The sequence below is a fragment of the Amborella trichopoda genome, chromosome 1 (assembly GCF_054954075.1).
Source record: "Amborella trichopoda isolate Santa Cruz 75 chromosome 1, AtrichopodaSantaCruz75HAP2 v2.0, whole genome shotgun sequence".
NCBI lineage: Eukaryota > Viridiplantae > Streptophyta > Magnoliopsida > Amborellales > Amborellaceae > Amborella > Amborella trichopoda.
Window position 1 is genome coordinate 52,374,916 of NC_142336.1, and position 19,082 is coordinate 52,393,997.

At 34.0% G+C, this 19,082-nt stretch overlaps 1 protein-coding gene and 1 non-coding gene across 3 annotated transcripts; both read right to left on the bottom strand.

Annotated features, from left to right (window-relative positions):
- Positions 1 to 210: 210 nt before the first annotated feature.
- LOC148783922 (small nucleolar RNA snoR1) lies at positions 211 to 308 on the bottom strand. The gene has a single exon (XR_016047567.1). It is a non-coding gene; the product is annotated as a small nucleolar RNA snoR1 (small nucleolar RNA).
- Positions 309 to 2,629: 2,321 nt separating this feature from the next.
- Positions 2,630 to 10,349, bottom strand: LOC18434877 (NAD(P)-binding Rossmann-fold superfamily protein). Of its 2 annotated transcripts, XM_088872782.1 has the most exons (7): positions 10,284 to 10,349; positions 9,841 to 9,970; positions 5,654 to 5,918; positions 4,763 to 4,935; positions 4,042 to 4,233; positions 3,593 to 3,746; positions 2,630 to 3,128 (listed from the first exon to the last, which is right to left on the bottom strand). In XM_088872782.1, exons 3-7 carry the CDS (start codon positions 5,871 to 5,873, stop codon positions 2,830 to 2,832), a joined length of 1,038 nt encoding a protein of 345 aa, XP_088728908.1. In that variant the 5' UTR covers positions 5,874 to 5,918; positions 9,841 to 9,970; positions 10,284 to 10,349; the 3' UTR covers positions 2,630 to 2,829. The 2 variants fall into 2 exon arrangements, with proteins under 2 accessions (XP_088728908.1, XP_006845002.1); XM_006844939.4 differs by lacking the exon at positions 9,841 to 9,970.
- Positions 10,350 to 19,082: the final 8,733 nt, after the last annotated feature.

Consider the following 19,082-nt stretch of genomic DNA (forward strand, 5'->3'; position numbering starts at 1 on the left):
AACGATAGATTTGCAACAAAGAACACACAAGGATTCTGTCAAATGTCAAAGGCAAAGAACAAAATGAAAGATCAATACATTAAAATAAAACCCCAAAGGATTGTGTCAAATGTCAAAGAACAAAATGAAGAATCACTAGACTAAAATAAAACCCCAAAAATAACTGACCAATAGATTAAGAAAAAATACAAAGGATGGGTTAAAAAAAAGGGCTCAGTGAGTTGCCTATGTGCTCAAAGAAGAGCTTCCAAAATAGAGAAGCAACTCTCATACAAGAGGTGTCAGAATATGCATTAATCATCATGGCCGGTCAAAGTTGAACTCAATGAAATCAACAATAAAAGAAAAGAGGACACAAGAACGAATAGAGGAAAAATAAAATTCTAAAAACTAAACATAGAGAACAGAAAGCCTCCATTCCATTAAGAACATAAACAAATGAAAAGGGAAAAGAGAGGAAAATGCAGGAGAGGTAATAAGAGGAAAGAAAATAACGGCAAAACCCCACTAATCAAAAAGAGAGAGAGGGAGGTTCCCAACAGAAACCCCAAAGCCCTAATATAGAGAGAGACGTCCCCAACAGAAAACCCCAAAAACCCTAATCGAGAGAGGGGAGACAGAAAACCCTGAAACCCTAATCGAGAGAGAGAGACAGAAAACCCTAAAACCCTAATCGAGAGAGAGAGACAGAAAACCCTAAAACGCAAATAGAGAGACAGGGAGGAGGGGAGCAATCCCTGAACCTGAACGAGAGGGCAAGCCTTCGAGGGCTAGTGAAAGTTTATAGAGACGCTGTTTTAGAAATGACAAAAGTGCCCTCATACAAATGTGGAGGGCACTTTTGTATGGGTCAATGGGAGAGTCTCCGGTCCATGACATGTGGACGACAACGGTTCAGATTAAACAAAGGCCTCATCTGATGGCCACAAACTAATTTTTTATCTTGATTTTTTATTTGAAGATGATTTTTATCCTATAGTTAAGGCATAGATGTATTTTCGTATAATACTAAATAAAATAATAAAATCTTATTTGGAGCAAAAAATTTGACTAGAATATCTCTAAATTAATTTAGGGTATTATTCTTGTGTGCAAAAATATTTTTCATTATTTTATGCTGCACCATATAAAAATACATCAATACCTCAAATCGTATAAAGAAATTATTTAAATAATAGTTAAAAACATACAAAATAAATTTTTTTTTAGTTGTTGCAAAAAAATACAAAATAAAAATACATCAAGCCATTAAAAGGTGCTTGTGCACCCTCCAACCATCCAAGCATGCATGCGGATGCTATACCATCCCAACATTCAGGGAGATTTAACAAAGTATACATAAGAGAAAGTATTTAATAATTTGCCCTTTTGAAACTATTCAACTGAAGATCATGCATTATTTTATGGGTATTGTGAAATTAAATTGAAATATACAGGTAAAGGGTTCAATTATTGATCTTATAATTTCATACCTAATATTTATTAAGAAATAAAAGTTTCAAGAATAGAAAAAGCTTAACTGACAAAAGGAAAGTATACAATATGAAATGGAATATGAAAAAGGGTTTGGTATGGTATCTTCGGACGCTGTTGTGATGTCTTCAACTTGTTTTTATTTGCGTTTGGTTTATTTAGTATTATGGAGGTGTCTATGATATTCTTACAAGATGGACTATTTTGAAAATGTAAAATCTCTTTTTCATATCAAGATCTCACTGTCGAGATTATCTTATAAAGAATTTTTTAGCCATAGCTTTTTCTGATGTAATTTTTAGATGCACCTTAATTCTAAAGTATAAAGTTGACACCTTATATAAACTTTCGTTTTTTAGAACATGGTGTCAAGACTTCATCGTACATTTAAGAGATTATGGTGCATAGTATCCATGTGTGAGTAGTGGGGGACCGACTGTCTCAAAAAATCTTAAATGGGTGTTAGGATAGGAAATCAAAAAATCGGTCCGGTCCGAAGAGACCCAAAGGATGACCTACGAAATTTGATCAAATCAAAGAGGTGGAAACATTGCTAATGATATATTGTGTTAAACTAAGACAAGTTTATACTGGATTACCCTGAAATGCCCAAGGCTCGAGCTTCGAAAGATCCAAGAAATTGAAGACTTAATATCAGTTTTTTAAAAAATTATACATATGTGGGTCAAACTTGTCACCCACCATTTCGAGCTGACTCACACCACCCTAGCTAGCTAGCATGTTCCCCAAGGTCTTTTTTATTGGAAAAGAAAAAGCAAAAGAGAAAAAAATGGCTGGTGGGAACCATTGAAAGACAATAGAACATAAGGCCTCAAACTTAAACAGGTACCTCCACCGGTTCCAAGCAGGCTCGAGCAGCTAGGAGTCGGCTCAACAATTTTTGAAACAATGCCCAAGTTAGAACATTGATACACTTTGTAAGCCAACGTTGTTGCGCTCAATTTTCATCGGGAAAAGAGATTTTACGGTTCTATTGGAGATAAGAGATTTGAGTTTAATGGTAATGTAATTAAAAGATGATTGGTAGGTTTTACTCAAAAAAGTGTTTCATAATTAAGAAGGCAGGAAAAACATACTCAGAGCTTGGTTGGGTGTAAATAGAGCTCTCTGTGATCACCATTCAAAAAAGAAAAAAGGCACAGAAATACTATCAGACTTTTGCCATATAAAGCTACCAATATTTACACCAAAATCTTGTGTCCAAGATTCACAGGATCACCAATGTTAGGCTTCCCTTTAACTCTACCTATTTTCTCATTTTTCCTTCTCCAAAGCGGCAATGGAAAATCAAACATGTAACCCCTCAAAGTAAAATGCTTTCTTCCTTCTCAAATTTCAAAGGCTCTCTGAGAATTGAGAGCATCTCTGGAAAGAAGAAGACATCAATCTAGAGAGCTTGGAATTGCTCAGGACTGGCAAAGCCAAGGAGTCACCCTCTCCTTCTCTAAGGATTGTGACCGCCATCTTCTCTTGCAAATCAATGGCTTCTTCGGCTCTAATGATCACACGATCAAAGCAAATGTAGCGTCCACACGCTCCGTACTCCATGTTCTCATACAAATATACATGTGCCTCTGCTGCCATGCTCACATCCACACTAGCAAGCACTCCCTTCTCATACATCTCCCTTGCACCTACATAAATAAACATGAAAATTCTTGCACCTCAAAAAATCTATTAATATGCAGCCAAGAATGATGAAGTGACTCAAGCTTCAGAAGAAAACAGAAAACAGAAAACGGTTTTGGACTAAAACCACTTCCTTTATGCAGTTATTTGTAAATTTAGGTATTTACCTAATTTGTTAAAGAGGCATTGAAGTCATGGTTAACATTTAACCATGAAACAGACAGATGAAATAGCTTGCCATTTCCCATATTCATGTGATTTCTTTATCCAATTGCATGTCAATCCATTATTTGTGATGATTTTCCATTATTTATCCTAGATAACAGTGAAAATAGTTTAAGCCAAAAATTAACGAAAAGAAGAAAATACAGATTAAATTCCAGTTCTTTTTTGCTAAATGTCAAGACACTTCACCCTAAATGGTTGTGCAGTCTGGCAAAATTTAGAACTTCGGAGTATATATTGATACCTTTAAGGTACGCCATGGACCATGTAGAGTTTCTAAGATGAAATGAAGGGCCAGTTATGAGGCCTGGGCAAATGGACACCATGTTCACCTCTCTTTCTCGGGCTTTTCTCCATCCAGCTTTCTCTCCCATTGTCTTTCCCAGTGCAAACCACAGCTGCCATTTTAAGTGATCTTATCAGGACCTAACCAGACCTAAATCGACAACATGAATCACTAGAACCTTTTTTTCTTGGATTGTCACCAAATATATAAATTTTAAAAAAACAATTATTGAAGGTTTTATTTTTTCTTCTTTAATAATTTCAAAATTTGGCCCTTTCTCCCACCTTCTTCATCTTGCAATGTTATTTTCTAGTTTCAGTTGTTTCATTACAAGAATAACGTAGAAAAAATGCGCATTAGAATTTAAATATGACTTCTTCATTTCATTTGTCTTTTTATACTGTTACCTTCTTTTCCTGGCAAACTCTTTCTTCACTCCAACATTTCTCATCCAAAACTGAACCAGACGGACCAGATACTTCTCTCCAAACACAAGCCAAGAGAGAAGATGTAAAAACGCACTTTCTTACTGATGGGGTCCTCGCACATGCCTCGATCACATTTTCCGCAGCTTTTGCTTCTAAATTCACCATATGTTTCTGGAATCACCAACATAATAATGTATGAAGAAGGTGGTCAAGTTTTTCATAAAGTAAAATTCTTTAAATGCCATGATATTGATTGATTTCAAATGCAAAACCCAATTTTATGGCGTTCTTCAAAAAATTTCTTGTCTTTTTGCCTAATCAAATTCCCTGAGCCCAGATTTCAGAGGGTTGAGACTGAAGAGTTCCATTATAGACTAAACCTCTGATCCAAAAGTTTGGATTAATGAAGGGTTCATAACTTCATGGTTAGCTGCAAAAGAAATAATATGAGCACTAAGTGGAACTTAGACGAAATAAAGTTGAGCAGTCATAACCCAACATTTCTATTTCCTTGCATGCATAAGGAATTGGTATTTCCTTGATGAATCAGTAGGTCGAATTTTCCAATTTGTAACCAAGAAAGAAGAGGGGCATTGTATCACATAATGAATGTGAATAATGGAAAATTTGAAATTTGAAGAGCTTTTGCATTTGGAATATCTTACTTGTGATTTAGCCACCAAAAAAAAAACTGACTCACCGAATACCCCGAAATGCCCCCAGGATCAACAAAGGCTGAGGTGTGGAAGACGCCTCGACACCCATTGAAGGCTTCACATAAGCTATCTATCTCCATTACATTTGCCATAACGGCTACCACATCGCTCCTTGTGCCTGTGAACACTTCCATTTCTCTCAACTTTAGCAAGTCCTCTGCAATGCGACAGTGAAATGCAAAACACAAGTTATTTTGGTGCAGCACATCAAAATATCATCAGCTGGTTCTTACCATTTTGACTTAAAAGTACTCTTTGTATTCAATGTCTCTACCTCCTTTTCATTCTTTATTAGGAATCCAGAATAAAGACCTTATTCAAATTTTAACATACCATAACTCATTTTCCTAACTAAGGTCTCAGTTGCATCTCTGAAAGAACTTCTCATTTTTCTAATAGTTTATTATGATTTAGATGTATGGTTTGACCTTAATTAATATGTAACTTATTCTTTTTCTTGGTATACAACCTATATATCGATTTCAATGTTCAAAAACAAGGCCCAGACTTAGGACTCAGCAGGGTCCTTAGTCCAATTCATCCTCACAAACTCGACCAAGTCTGTTAGGGACTCAGCCGAATCTGTAGAAATTATGATACTAAAAAGTAGGAACCGGCCAAATTTAGCCGGTTCCCACTCAGACTCCGCAGCTTGCCAGGTCAGAATAACTCAGGCAAGTCGGAGTGAACTCACCTGGGTTTAGAACACTGATAATAATTGTATTTGTTGGTGCCACACAAAGAAAGGGTGCCCCATTTTTGGTAGGATGGTTACAGTGAGGATATGTAACTAACTCTGATTCAACATTATTATCTATCTTTTCTTTCTTCTCTCACTGCATAAAAAGAAATGAAAGAAAAAAAAAAAAATTCACCTTCATTTTCAACTGCAAGGCGCACGGAATAGCCTTTAACGAGCAGCTCATTGGCAATCCAAAGGCCCAAGAAAGAGATCCCACTTGTTATACACACCACTTTATCTTCTGTAGAGCTTGCAATCCTCACCTCCTCTGGCTTTCTATGAAAGGTCCGTAACATACGTTGGAACTCTTCAAGCTCTGCTTTTCGTCTCTCCACTGTTCTCACTATCCCCATTGTTTCTTCTTTCCACAACTATCTCTTTTTTTTAATTACTCCATTCTAAAAAGAAATAAAATAAAGAGAGATTTCTCAATAACTATATAAAGCACAAGCCACTGAAAATTGGAAATATTATTTTATGGGATTCCTAGCTCTTTGGCACTAAATCGGTGGAACCAATGAGACCAATCCAGATCGGGAACCAATCAAGACGGACTTGTTCCATGTCAAAACTGAGAATGGGTCTAATTTTGACACACTTGCCCAGTTTTGTCAGAGAATCCAGCAATCTAGATCGATTTAATCACTCGATTCCCTCATATGTTATTTTTTTCTTTTACTGTTTTTCATCTTTTTATTTTATTTTTATATATTTAAAAAGATTATTCAAAATATTTCTGAGCTGATTCCCATTAACGCCCGGCCAGATAGGCGATCTAGATTGGTCCAACAGGACACTAATCTGGCCTCAAAATCCAGGTTTAAAAACACTTGACATGACCAAGCAATGAAATTGATATTCTTAGGGTATTGGAACACATCCATGATCTATGCAAGTAATGAAGGCATCTAACATTTTTCCCAATTTATTACACTGACGTTACCCAATACGGAAAAAAGCAGAGCAAATAACTGATAAATGCATTAGCCCTCCTCCTAAAAGTTTCCACTTTGTTAGTTGTTACTAATTGCAAGTGGAAAAAAAAATAAAAGGCCTATAGAAAGGAGCAATAGGCTCCTCCTATATGTGCTACTATTAATACCATTAATGGTCATCTCTAGAATCAAACCTTGCTCATCAAAATTCAGTTCAAACCATGCTTATCAAACCAAAAGTTATGTTGTACAAGTAGGCAACTTTAAAAACCTACAACTACAGATGTGGATAGGAAAAATAGAAGGATTCAAGTCAAGAAAAGATGCATCTTGTAATGCTTTATGTGGATTGTTTATTTTCAAGATTTTCATGTCTTTACTGATCTACTTCATCTATATCTTTTTTAGAGCTTTAAATTTCATAGGTAATGGCAAAAATAGATTTTCAAACTATCATAGGGGTTTCTAGCACTGGAATTGTATTTTAGGGCATGATTCCAAGGGACGCTTAATTTAATTATTTAAAGTGCACCTTATAAAAACCACACCCCAAAAAATAAGAATCTTGTCAGACGTGCTTTATAAAGGGAAAACTTTCTATACATCATTAGGTGTAGGGAATTTATATACACTACTTTTTCCCAGCCATCCAATATGAATGGATGGTTGGGAATCTTCAGCCATAAAGCCACAAAGAAACCTCTGCTTGATCTAGATCTAACGTCTTAGACACATCTATTTTGACGTTGTTTTTACAAATCATATAAACATGAAATTTGGTGAGTGTCATCATCTCAATGAGATGCACTTGAAGAAATATTTTTAAAAATTAAATTGACCAAACTACCCTTAAAATTTTTAAGGGTATTTTGGTCAATTTTATTCATCAATTTTTTTTTATATTTTTGGCAGGTGCGAGCTTAAGAGAGGATTGGACACACCCAAATTTGATGTGAATAATATATTTTAAAAATTAAATATAAAATAATATTTAGGTGACATTATGATTGGGGCCATTTCAACTGCCCATTCAAATCACGACACTCCGAAGAGAGGTGGCCTATATAAAAGCTTTCCTTTATATTAAATGAAGAACGTTTGCCCAGTACGCTTTTCAGAAAAAAGAATATCAGGAGTACAGCACATGGAAATAGGGCCTCAACAGTCATGCCTAAGTCCCAATTTTGAAAATGTTATTTGTATTTTTTAACAGTTTTGAGGTCCTTTTCCTGAAACATTTTTGGTAATGTGTCGCTCTCCATAGCCCTGGAGAAGATGTTTGAATCGGACTTTAACCTCTCAAAAAATACAAAAAGAACAATTTTAATACTCAAAAGAATTATATTTACAAAATTTTCATCATAACTTCTTCAGTTATCAAGATTGAAAACGAAAAATAAATTGCCTAAGGTTGTGTAAACTCATCTTCAATGTAAAATATTATGATTAAGGAAAGATTTTGTTAGCCGGTAGGCTTATGGAATAGTGTGAGTCAAGATTTTTTAAGGCCCGAATTGGTGGGGAAGATTGTTTATTCATAAATCCATATTAGATCGCTGGGCCGACATCCCGATTAGGTCTGGATTTGTATAAATCGGTGATCTAAAAATAATAAAAATAAATAAACTAAAATATAAAGAAAAAATAAGGATTTATGGGGTGGGGATTTCAGGCGACATAAAAAAAATTAGACAAACCTAAAAAATGAAAAATGTATGCTTTTTGAGAAGTTGGTTCGGCTTCAATTGATTCCTATCACGATTTGCAGCTAAAATTGAATGTGTGCCACTATGATGGTGGGACACTATTTGGTTTCTAAAATCTTTATAAATTTGATGGATATGAAATTTTTGAGATGCATGCCTCAATTAGATGCACCAAATTAATTTAAAAATACTATAAAAATGAACAAAATACCCTCATCTTCTCCAAAGACATGGCCGGGGTTACTTGGGTACGTCTTTCTTACACATTGCTTTTTTAAGTGTATAAATCATGCCTTCAAAATTATATGGGATTGCATATTAAGAGACCATTTATCTTTTTTACATAGAGCTCACAATTACTCCGAGCCATTAGATATGAAATTAAATGGCTTGGGTGTTATGAAGTTAGAATTTTTTTCTTTGAACTTTTAATTTGGTCAATAATATGATTACAATTACCTAATTTAAAATCTAAATGACAAAAGTGATTTGTGTTGTGTTAAAAATAAATGATCTTTTCATGTACTTTTCCAATTTTTATAACAGTGAAATATAGAAATACTGAAAATAAAAAAGTCTACATAAACATCAGCAATTAATTTTTTCTTCTTCTTTTGATAGTTAACTTAAAACACCAGCAATCAATTAAAATGACTTAGATTCATTATGGGCAGTTATCTCCTGATGGACTGACCACCAACATGATTCCCTCCAATTAATATTTCATTTGAGACAAGGACTACCCGGTCAGGAAAAAAAAAACATATTTTTGTGGAGAAAAATATCCGAGGCAGAAAATTAGGTGTTGGGATGATGGGTACAAGAATGGATCTTATATTTGAACCGTCTTGGAGGAGAATAATGGAAAATAAAGAACGAAATTGAGTGAAAAATATGTGGACCTCTGTCATCAATTATTATTGAAGAAAAATTGCAGTGAGATTTTTGAAAGGGTCTTCCATGTTTGTTAGATAGCTAATTAGCTAAAGATGCCTCTTTTCTGCTAAAAAAAATGATAGAATGGAAAGATGCTTCATATCTACCTTCTGACCAAACTGAACATAGGACGAAAAGGGAAATGGTTTGATAGGGCTGCAGCCCTATCAAAACAAGTAAAATCTCACCTCATAACTCGTTGAAACTTCCAAGAAAACTTTTAAATGTGAACATTATGGTTATGAAAAAAATTAAAATTTCAAATTCTATATATAATGTATATTGCACCAAATCATCTAGACGGTCCAATTTGGACTGGAAATAATTGTTCAAGATTTGTACCATTTTTTAAGTTTCCAAATTTATTGATGGTGTTGGAAATTGATTTTAGAGCAGATTTCCCATGCCTTCCAAAGTGAGGCTTTATTTTGTTTTTATAAAGCCTAGGCTTTATAAAAACTTCATCCATACATAAATGTGATCGGCCATGTGGGAGAGGAGAGAAACCCGGATGAAGAAGAGAGAGAGAATAGCAAAAGAAATAGTAAAAAAGGGAACAAAAACAGGTAACAGAGATCTAAGAACACAGAGGAAGGGGAAAAACCAGAAGAGGTAGGTCTCTTGAACCAGTAAACTCATCAATCTATGGGTTTATTTATTTATGTGTTTATTTATTATGTGAAAGGCAAGATTTGTTCAATTTTTTTTGTGAGCGTTGACTAAGAATACACAACACTGTGTACCCACTGCAACAGCATTTGGCGATGAACTACTATTGATAAAGCTCTCTAAATCTCCCCAACATAGCTGAAGAAATCCAAAACTTTTGTCAATCTCTCTCTCTAGAGATGGTTAAGAACAATTGAATAGCCCCTGGAAAACCACAGGATTGAATTAACCCTCCCCATCAATTCCATTCAGCATGATCTAAAATATATTAGAGCTATTAAGACACTGTATTCCTATTCCACAAAAAGACTGGTGTTTCAATGGAAGAATTCGCCCAAGAGAAAACATAGAGAAAAAAAACGAGCTAAATATTTGTTTTGGGAGCTAAAACAAGCATCCAAATTTAAGATCCATGCAATCTCATAAAAACCCACAATGATTATGTGCTAATATCCACATTATCAGACCTTTAAATATATGAGAGAGAGAGAGAGAGAGAGTTTTGATGTGAACTTACAGAATATTTGCTCTTTGCTCATCAGGCTCGTATAGAAGTATATGCGGTCTCCAAATAAATGTTTTTGAGGATGTAGAGCAAGTCCGTGATATATAGTCATACCATGGTACAAAATGACTAAAGTACCCTTATTTCTAGGGCGAGGCGAAAAACCTCACAAATCTCCCTTTTATCGTCTAAGTAGGCGTGCATCACATCTCCCTAACCGCACCGCTCTTACCACTAGCTCTATTTAAAATATGGACCTGAATAGGGCTCAAAGTGGTGTATATGTATAATGATCTCATGTTATAATATAATGAAACCCAACTTCTAAAAAATTATATTTGAGGCATTTGTATCATCTAAACTTTGCATGAGCAATTATTGGGTCTTAACAATCAATCCCAATTTAAGAAATTCAATTTACATATTAGAAATATTCAAAATATGCCCCCTTCATCGATGAATTATAAATGTCTATTTGGCAAATTATAAAATCTAGGCCTTTAGAAAATCAAAGTATTTTTTTTTTAGTCTTTGTTTTAATAATATAACAAAGCCATCTATAAAATTTGGAAAAGAAAAAAAAATCATTTTAAGACCTAGAATTAAATATCTCACTAAATAAACAACCCATATTAAATGGGTTAAAAAATCATTTATTAGTGAATGCTTTAAATATTTATTTATTGGTGATTGTTAAAAATAGTACATATCTAAAAATTGTAGTAAAACAAATGACCTCTGTATAATTTGTGAAGATTGTTTGCAAGAAATCCCTGACCATATATATACATAGAAAAAAGCTGGGGAACATGGGGTAGAGAAACGTCCATATTGGACGATCCTTTTTTGTCTCCTCTCACCCAATTTAAAAGAACATCCCACTTTGTTCACTGCAAGTTTACAAAGCTACCCCTGACAAAACCCTCTCTCTCTTTGTCTATGTCTACCTCTTTGTCTATGTCTACAGCACACACCACTTTCTCTACGTCTCTTTCTCTCTTCCCTTCCCTTGCAGTAGCAATGTGGGTTCTCCATTTCCCCCACTCCCCTCCCCTCCCCTCCCCTCACTATTAGCCGCTAAGGTTGACAATTTGGAAGGTGCACCCTTACTATCCTTTGAAATAATCCTTTTGATGTTGAAAAAATATCTAATTCATCATATCAATGTATAAATATAGAGGAATTTTTTTTTTTAAGTCCTACAAATAATACATCTTACATCACATTATCTGGACCGTCCATTTTTTAAATTTTCATGCGTTTGCAGATTTGCTTGATTTAAACCGTTTATGAAATTTAAAATTTTATAAAAAGACATGAAAATATATTCTTGCACCATTCTAAGAATTTTCGACACTATATCTCATGACAAATCTTAGAAGTGCACTTTTATTTTGATCGTTTAATGTTGCAACTTTATATAATACTTTATAATAAATCACGCCATATACATGCCCAAACACCTAGGCCCGGCCCGAGATTATTTTGTTTACCGGTCCCCACCTGAGCCAGTTGTGAATTGTATCCTCAATTTGGAGCTAGCTAGAATGCCAACGGGCTGGCTTGGGTAGGGCTAGCAAGGAACCCATTGGCACGGCCCAGCTCACCCGGCCCAGCCCTAAAAAAATAGGGCCTAGCCCACAAAAATGTAGCCTAAGAGCTAGGCTAGAACAACGCTACAACGGCTCGAGGACAGGCGGCGGTAGGTGGCTTGGGTCGCACTCAAGCCGGCCGTATGAGGCCGGGCTAGGGCTAGGATTGGGGCTGGCCCTTTCTAACGTCTAGGGCCGGGCTTGTTGGCAGGCTTGGACATGAATGCTCATTTTCAGGAAAGTGACTAAGATGAATATAATTCTACGAAATGATAGGGAACTTTCAAGAAAAGAATTGACCTTTGACGAAGGGCATTTTTATAATTTTAGTAAATGATGAGACGTTGTTCAGCTTTCGAGGGAATTGTAACGTGAGGTAAGCGAAACGTGCGAGGCGAAGTCTCGAAAGGCGACGCCTCGGCTGAAATGGCTCCACGCTTTTGGTGCTCACTATATTTCCTATAATGTCCTCCTAATATATATAAAATATCGATGCTTGTTCCTACATTTTTTAAATCGAAGTTATTGGTTGTTTCATGCTCGCCTCCATGTTAATTATAATATAATCACAACTAGTCATGGAAAATAAGGTCATTTTGAGCGGGTATTTGTGGCGATCGAACTGGTTCCCAATGAGAATTGGGAATTTGTTTTACTTTGCCGATTGAGTTAAGTTTTATAATAGAATCAAATAAGTCTCTTAGAGAATTGGGTGATCTCGATTAGCAGAATTATATATATATATATATATATATATATATATATATATATATATATATATATATATATGGTGCACCGGTTCGTGTATCGATAAACAGTAAATATCGAACGGTCCAGATCGAATATGGGCCGATCTGACGATCACAAATGTTCGTTAGTGTTTTATTTTTCACTTTTTTTTTACAAATCAGAATGATCTGAAATTTAAAACGTTTATTCATAAAAAAATAGGTGAATCTATGAAAAATATAAAAAAATAGTTTATCTGAAATAATTTGACCAAAATACCCTTGAAACGTTTTAAGGGTATTTTGGTCAATATTTTTTCGATAATTATTTTTTTTATATTTTTATTAAGTTTGCCTCACTGTTGGATAACCTTGATCATCATATCGGCCCAGATTCGATCTAGGCCGTTGGACGTTTACTGTAGCGTTACACACATGGGCGTACAATAATTTTTTCATATATATATATATATATATATATATATATATATATATATATATATATATATATATATATATATAGAAAACACTACGCAACAGCTATAAGCGAAAATGAACAATGATTTCGTCTACCCCCATCACTGTCGAAAGTTCATCACGCAGTCACAATTGCTTGGTAGTATTTCATTTTTCATTTTTTTTTCTACAAATTAGAATGACTTGAAATTTAGAGTGTGTATTCATAAAAAATAAGGGACTCTTCAAATATATAAAATAAATATTTTACATGAAAATATTGAACAAAATACCCCCAAAAAGTTTCGGGGGTATTTTGGTCAATTTTTTTATATTTTTATTAGATGTACTTCAGTAAGATGTACATACTTTCTAAATTTCAGGTCATTTCGATTTGTAGAAAACAAATGAAAAATAAAATACTACATACTTTTCAAATTTCAGGTCATTTCGAATTATAGAAAACAAATGAAAAATAAAACATTACAGGACAATCGTGACCGCACGATGAAATTTATAGGTGTTGGGAAGACTTTTCTTTTATATATATATATTAATAAAGGTTATTGTTCAAATGTGAAAATATTATTTATTTTTTGATAGATTCTACAACAAAGAATCGACCCAATCCAGCTAGTTTGGAGATGCGGATTGGTTTAGCTGGTGACCAGTTTGGCCAGTCGCTTTGAGTTTACACAACATAACACGATAATGGGGTTTTGATGTATCACCCGACCCAGCCTATTTCACTGACAGATTTTGAATTTAAATTTTCATCAGGTCCAATTCTCTCAACCATGATCTTAATTTCGAAAAGAAAAATAATTCTTAAGATAAATAATATTGAATTTCTTCTATTTGCTATTTTTTGGTTAGTTATTTAAATTCTTATTGTCTAATATATTTTTAATAGTTAAATTTTATTTTTCCAAATTTATGATCAATCAAAAATTAATGTCTAAGATTGGTTTTTCTAGAAGAGAACACACCGAAACTTCTATTCATTATATTTCGATATCGAGATGATCAATTCGAGAGTTTTTTTAACATTAAAACAACCTTTGAATTTTTGAGGTGCATCCGTAGTTATACATCTTAAGTTTGCCCTAAATAGATTTACTAAAGTACAGAGCCAACATTTGGTACCATTAGTAAACAAGAGAAGGCGATCAAACTCGGTGATGTGGCGTGTTTTCCCTCCATATTTAAGTAGGTAATAAATAGTTAAGTACGTCGATTGTTTTCCATTGAGGAGTGGATTTAGCATGCTCCTTGGGAGCATATTGTACACTTACTCTTTCTAACACAAAAACCCACTTGGGTAATTTTTTTTTATCTAAAACTTGAAAGTTGGATTTATGTGATCTAGCCGGAACAATGATCCAATGCAACGGTTGTATCATAGTATAATGCAACGACACTTATAAAAAACCATGTTTGTAGTTTTTGTATGATCCCAAATTTTGCACACACACTCTCTTCATCTCAATAATCAATCCCCCAAAAAAAGCAGTTCAATTTGAAGCCTATATATGGTCAAAATTAGTCACCTCCAAAACGAATCGAGACCATTCATTTTGTGAATTTCAAAATCTTAGCCTTTATAAACTCAAAATCATTTTTTTCTTTTTAAATATTGTTCATCTAATAATAATAAAGCCATCAAAAAACATTGGAAATGAAAAAAATCTTTCTAAGGCCTAGATCTAAGTATCTCACCAAAATGTACAACCTATGTTAATTGAGTTAAAAAAATACTTTCTAAGTTGTGTTTTCAAATTTTCTTTTTTTGTGATTGTTCATTAGAATGAAAAGAGTGTATATTTCAAATTTTGGATCAAACAAATGGCCATAAGATGGTTTTTTAAGGTTGTTGCATCATATTACTATACAACGGTGGCATGAAATCATTGCCCATATATTACATACCGCTACAGTAAACGCTCATGTGCATACCGCTACAATAAATGCCCAACAGCCCAGATCGAATCTGGGCCGATCTGACGGTCACAGTTACTCGAGAGTATTTTAATTTTAATTTTTTTCTATAAATCTGATATGAAATTTGGAGCGTGTGTACATCTTAATGAGACACACCTAATAAAAATATAAAAAATGTGGTTTCATCACTGGAAATCTTTATGATAGCTTTAAAATATATTTTCATATTTATCTATAAAATTTAAAGCTTAAAAAATAGTGTAGATCGATAGATTTATGAAAACTTATAAATCTTGAAAATTGATGATAAAAAATGCAGTATAAAATATATTATTTTCAAAACTTGAAATTTTTTTTTTTTTTTCATGTCCATGTATCTTGATGTCAAGATGATTAATTTGAAGATATCCGAGCATCAAAACAACCTCTTCTAGTGAAATTTTTGAGGTAGGCTCAAAATTGATTGTTTAGAGCCTCGACTCTATATAAACTTTTCCCATATGTATATATTCTTCTTTTATCCATTTTTCCTTTTTCTTCTCAGCTCAGATCACTCACAAGTAGTCCATTACAATAAATTGACTCCAAAAAATAAATAAAACAAATCTAAGATTTAAAACTTGATACTACTTAAAACCAATCTTTCTTTAATTAAAAAAAAAAACAATACTATGCTTGAGAATAATAAAATATATAAGAAATAAATATGGCAAGAAACAAGAAAGTAAGTGTCGGAGATTATCTCAACTGGGCTTATTACACCCCACACCGAATCATCACCTCCAATGCACGAGATTAATGGTCAACTTTCAATCTCAAACTCGAAAAAGCAAATAAGCTAAACCCTTAAATGGAACAAGAATTCAAGAATTAAATCTCAAACTAAGGGTTACCCCTTGATAAACTAGTTGAGAAAGAAATAACATCTCAAATAACTAAAACCTTTAACCCTTTCGCCTTGCCCCTTTTTGAGAGAAGAGGAGGAGAGAGCTCTTACTAAGTGGGGCATGCCCCTATCTTTGATCTAGAGAGAGAGAGAGAGAGAGAGAGAGAAACCTATGGGTGGGGCGTGCCCCTCTTAAAGCTTACGAGAGAAAGAGAGAAGACATTTGGTGTGAGAAATATGGGAGAGGGGCACCTCCTTTTATAGGGCTTCAAGGGTTTTTTAGGGTTTTCCATGATTTGTCTCTGTTGTGAGATTAAATATGCACTATTGATTTTACGTGATTTGTGGGGTGAGAGATGTGAGTCCTCCATTCCGTAGATTAGCCATCAATATCATATAGAAAGTGCTACAAGCTTTATCCCCTATTTCGTAAACCATTTTCCCATAAATTAAAATAACTAATAAAATATCAATTATAATATTATGCTTTCTAGACTCATGCCTAAACCTTTTCACACCTTCCTTATTTGGTTTCAAAACCTTCTAAAAAATCCAATATTTCTAAAAACACATTATATCTTAGGCCTCAACCCATATTTGCTTGATCATATAAAAAGGAAAGATCCAAGAGGTGGGGCATGCTACCCTAGGTGGCACCTCATGGGCTCCACTAACTTGCCATGGTGGGCTCCCCATGTAATTACAAATAATTTTAAAATCAAATATTTATTTTTAGAATTCATTAAATCCATTTGAATATCCAAATCAATGTAAAATCAATATCCATATTTTTATAAATTTAAATTTTACAAATAAAATACCCAAAGATCCATAAAATTTGAAATAACAATTCTAAAAATAAAATAACATTAAAATAAATATAATTGAATATATTTTATGGGAAATGGATCCATATGATTTATGAATAAATAAATGAACACTGATGCACTTCACCTTCAACTGTGGACTACAGTCCACACCTGTTTTCTCAAATTGAGATAATGTTTCTCATGACCCACAATCTATTCAGGGGCTCATTAGTGGTCACCAAAGTCAACTAATAAGCAAGGGGCCGTAATCTCTGTTTGTAGATTTCAGGTTCTCTCCTAGAGACGTTCCAATGTCACCTAGACCTGATGCGATCACAACTCTATGATGCATAGGGTAATATCTCGCACATGCACAAGCTTCATCCTGAAAAGTGGTTCGCTTTTCCGATACAGCTATCATATATACATGCCGTGTGCTGGTATGCGGATGAGGCTTTAGCCCCTGTCTTTGAAGGCCTCTTTCAAAGACAAGGGTCACACAATCTCTCGACTCACTCGTCTAGGCATACTCTAACATCATCAAGGGATGACTCATTATAACTCTTATTGGTTTAATTTCTATGCTCAGGTAACATGAGTTTTTTCAAACTAACTGGCTTGTCAAGCTCAGTCTAGTATTAACAAACATCATTTGCTTAGTATGATCTACACAAGACCACACTCACATTGAGTTCAAGTTCCACTATATCAAATGTTTAATTACAAACACTCATAAGGCCTTTAATAGCCACACATGCCCAACAAAACTTTGGATTAAAAAATAATATGACTGTTTTTAACCAAAAATTTTAGAATCTATTTTACAAACAGAATATGATTGTTTTTTAAAAAATAAAATTGAACTTTGTGTTTAGATCTTTACGTTCAAAAAGCAAATGTTCTCTGTTTAATCTTAGGATGTTATTTTTCATTATCATGTATAAGGCAACTTTTTAAGTTGGTTGAAAGGCTGAGGAAGTTACATCCCCAAATTAGAGTTGTAAAAATACTTGGATATATAAACTTTTGGCAGTAATGAATACTTTGAACTGGTGAAGTGCTAGTTAACTTTGAATTGGTGAAGTGTTAGTTAACTTTTAACAGTGACAACCTCATGGTTATGATGCTGCTATAATCATAGAGATCATATTGTTGTGCTCTAATACTACTTGTTGAGCTCTGATGCCACTTGTTGTGCCACTTGTTGTGCGCGCAGAAGCTCTAAACCCAAAGGGTTAATATTTTGATAAAAAAGTATGATAAATAAAACATGAAACACATACAACAAGAACACAAAGATTTAAGTGGTTCACTCCAAAAAGGCTACATCTACAGGCACGACAAACTAAAATCCACCATACCAATGAAAGTTACATCAAAGATTTTGGAACAAACCTAAACAAAAATCCAAATCGAGCAAACCCTTTTAAACCTGCTCTCTCAAATGGCTCTACTGCCAATCTCTCATCTCTATTTCATAACTAGACTATTGTCAAGGAAGAGAACTTTGGTAGCAAACGAGACTTTATCTCACTTAAAGAGAAATCATGCAAAATTTCAATGGGAATCGTTTCTCTACAAGAAACAAGCCTTTCAATATTTGGGAGTCCAAAGGAGGCATAATCACAATGTTTTTGTCCATAGGTAGCTCTCTTCTGTCGGAAGAAATCGCATCTTATGCACATGATGCTCTACCTCCTTCTCTCTCTAGAGGAACCACCATTCCTATATGGTGACCCAAATAGAGCACGTCAATTCTCTGCATCCCATATACACAAAATAGAAAATTTCCTATTGATATAACATATATCTCAAAAGACCAAGAGATATATTCATCCAAGAATCATGATCTTTTTTTATTTATATTTCTTTTAGGAACCTTATCAATATCAATATCAATCCCATAAATTATGGAAATATCTCAATTCCACATAATATATGAATCAATCTTAATCGATCCCACGAAATATGAGATTTTCATATGCGTCATCAATCCCACAAAATATGGGATTTCCATAAGTGGGTGATTTTGTACAACACCAAATCCAACAATCTCCACCTTAATATCAAAATCACCTGCTCACCATGTAGGCATCCATCGGATAGCTTCATGGATTCTTCATCTTTTGTCAAATAATTTTATTCATCATTCTTGTTGAAAAATAATGCTTTCCATCAAATTCTCCACATCGAATTTTGCATTCGAAACCTTTACCGCGATATTGAAACTCAAAAGATGGGCTTTGATACCACTTGTTGTGCTCTGATATCACTTGTTGTGCGCAAAAGCTCTAAACCCGACACTTTGATTTTTGACAAATAAAGTACGAGAAAAATAATCAACAAAATAAAGCAGGGAATAAATAACATAAAAAGAATACCAGGATTTACGTAGTTTG

Coding starts and splice junctions, on each gene's coding strand:
- LOC18434877 (XM_006844939.4), bottom strand. CDS start 5,873: ATGGGGATAGTGAGAACAGTGGAGAGACGAAAAGCAGAGCTTGAAGAG. Junction 3,747..4,041: donor GAGTTTGCCAGGAAAAGAAG/GTAACAGTATAA, acceptor TTAAAATGGCAG/CTGTGGTTTGCACTGGGAAA. Junction 3,129..3,592: donor GTCCATGGCGTACCTTAAAG/GTATCAATATAT, acceptor TTATTTATGTAG/GTGCAAGGGAGATGTATGAG.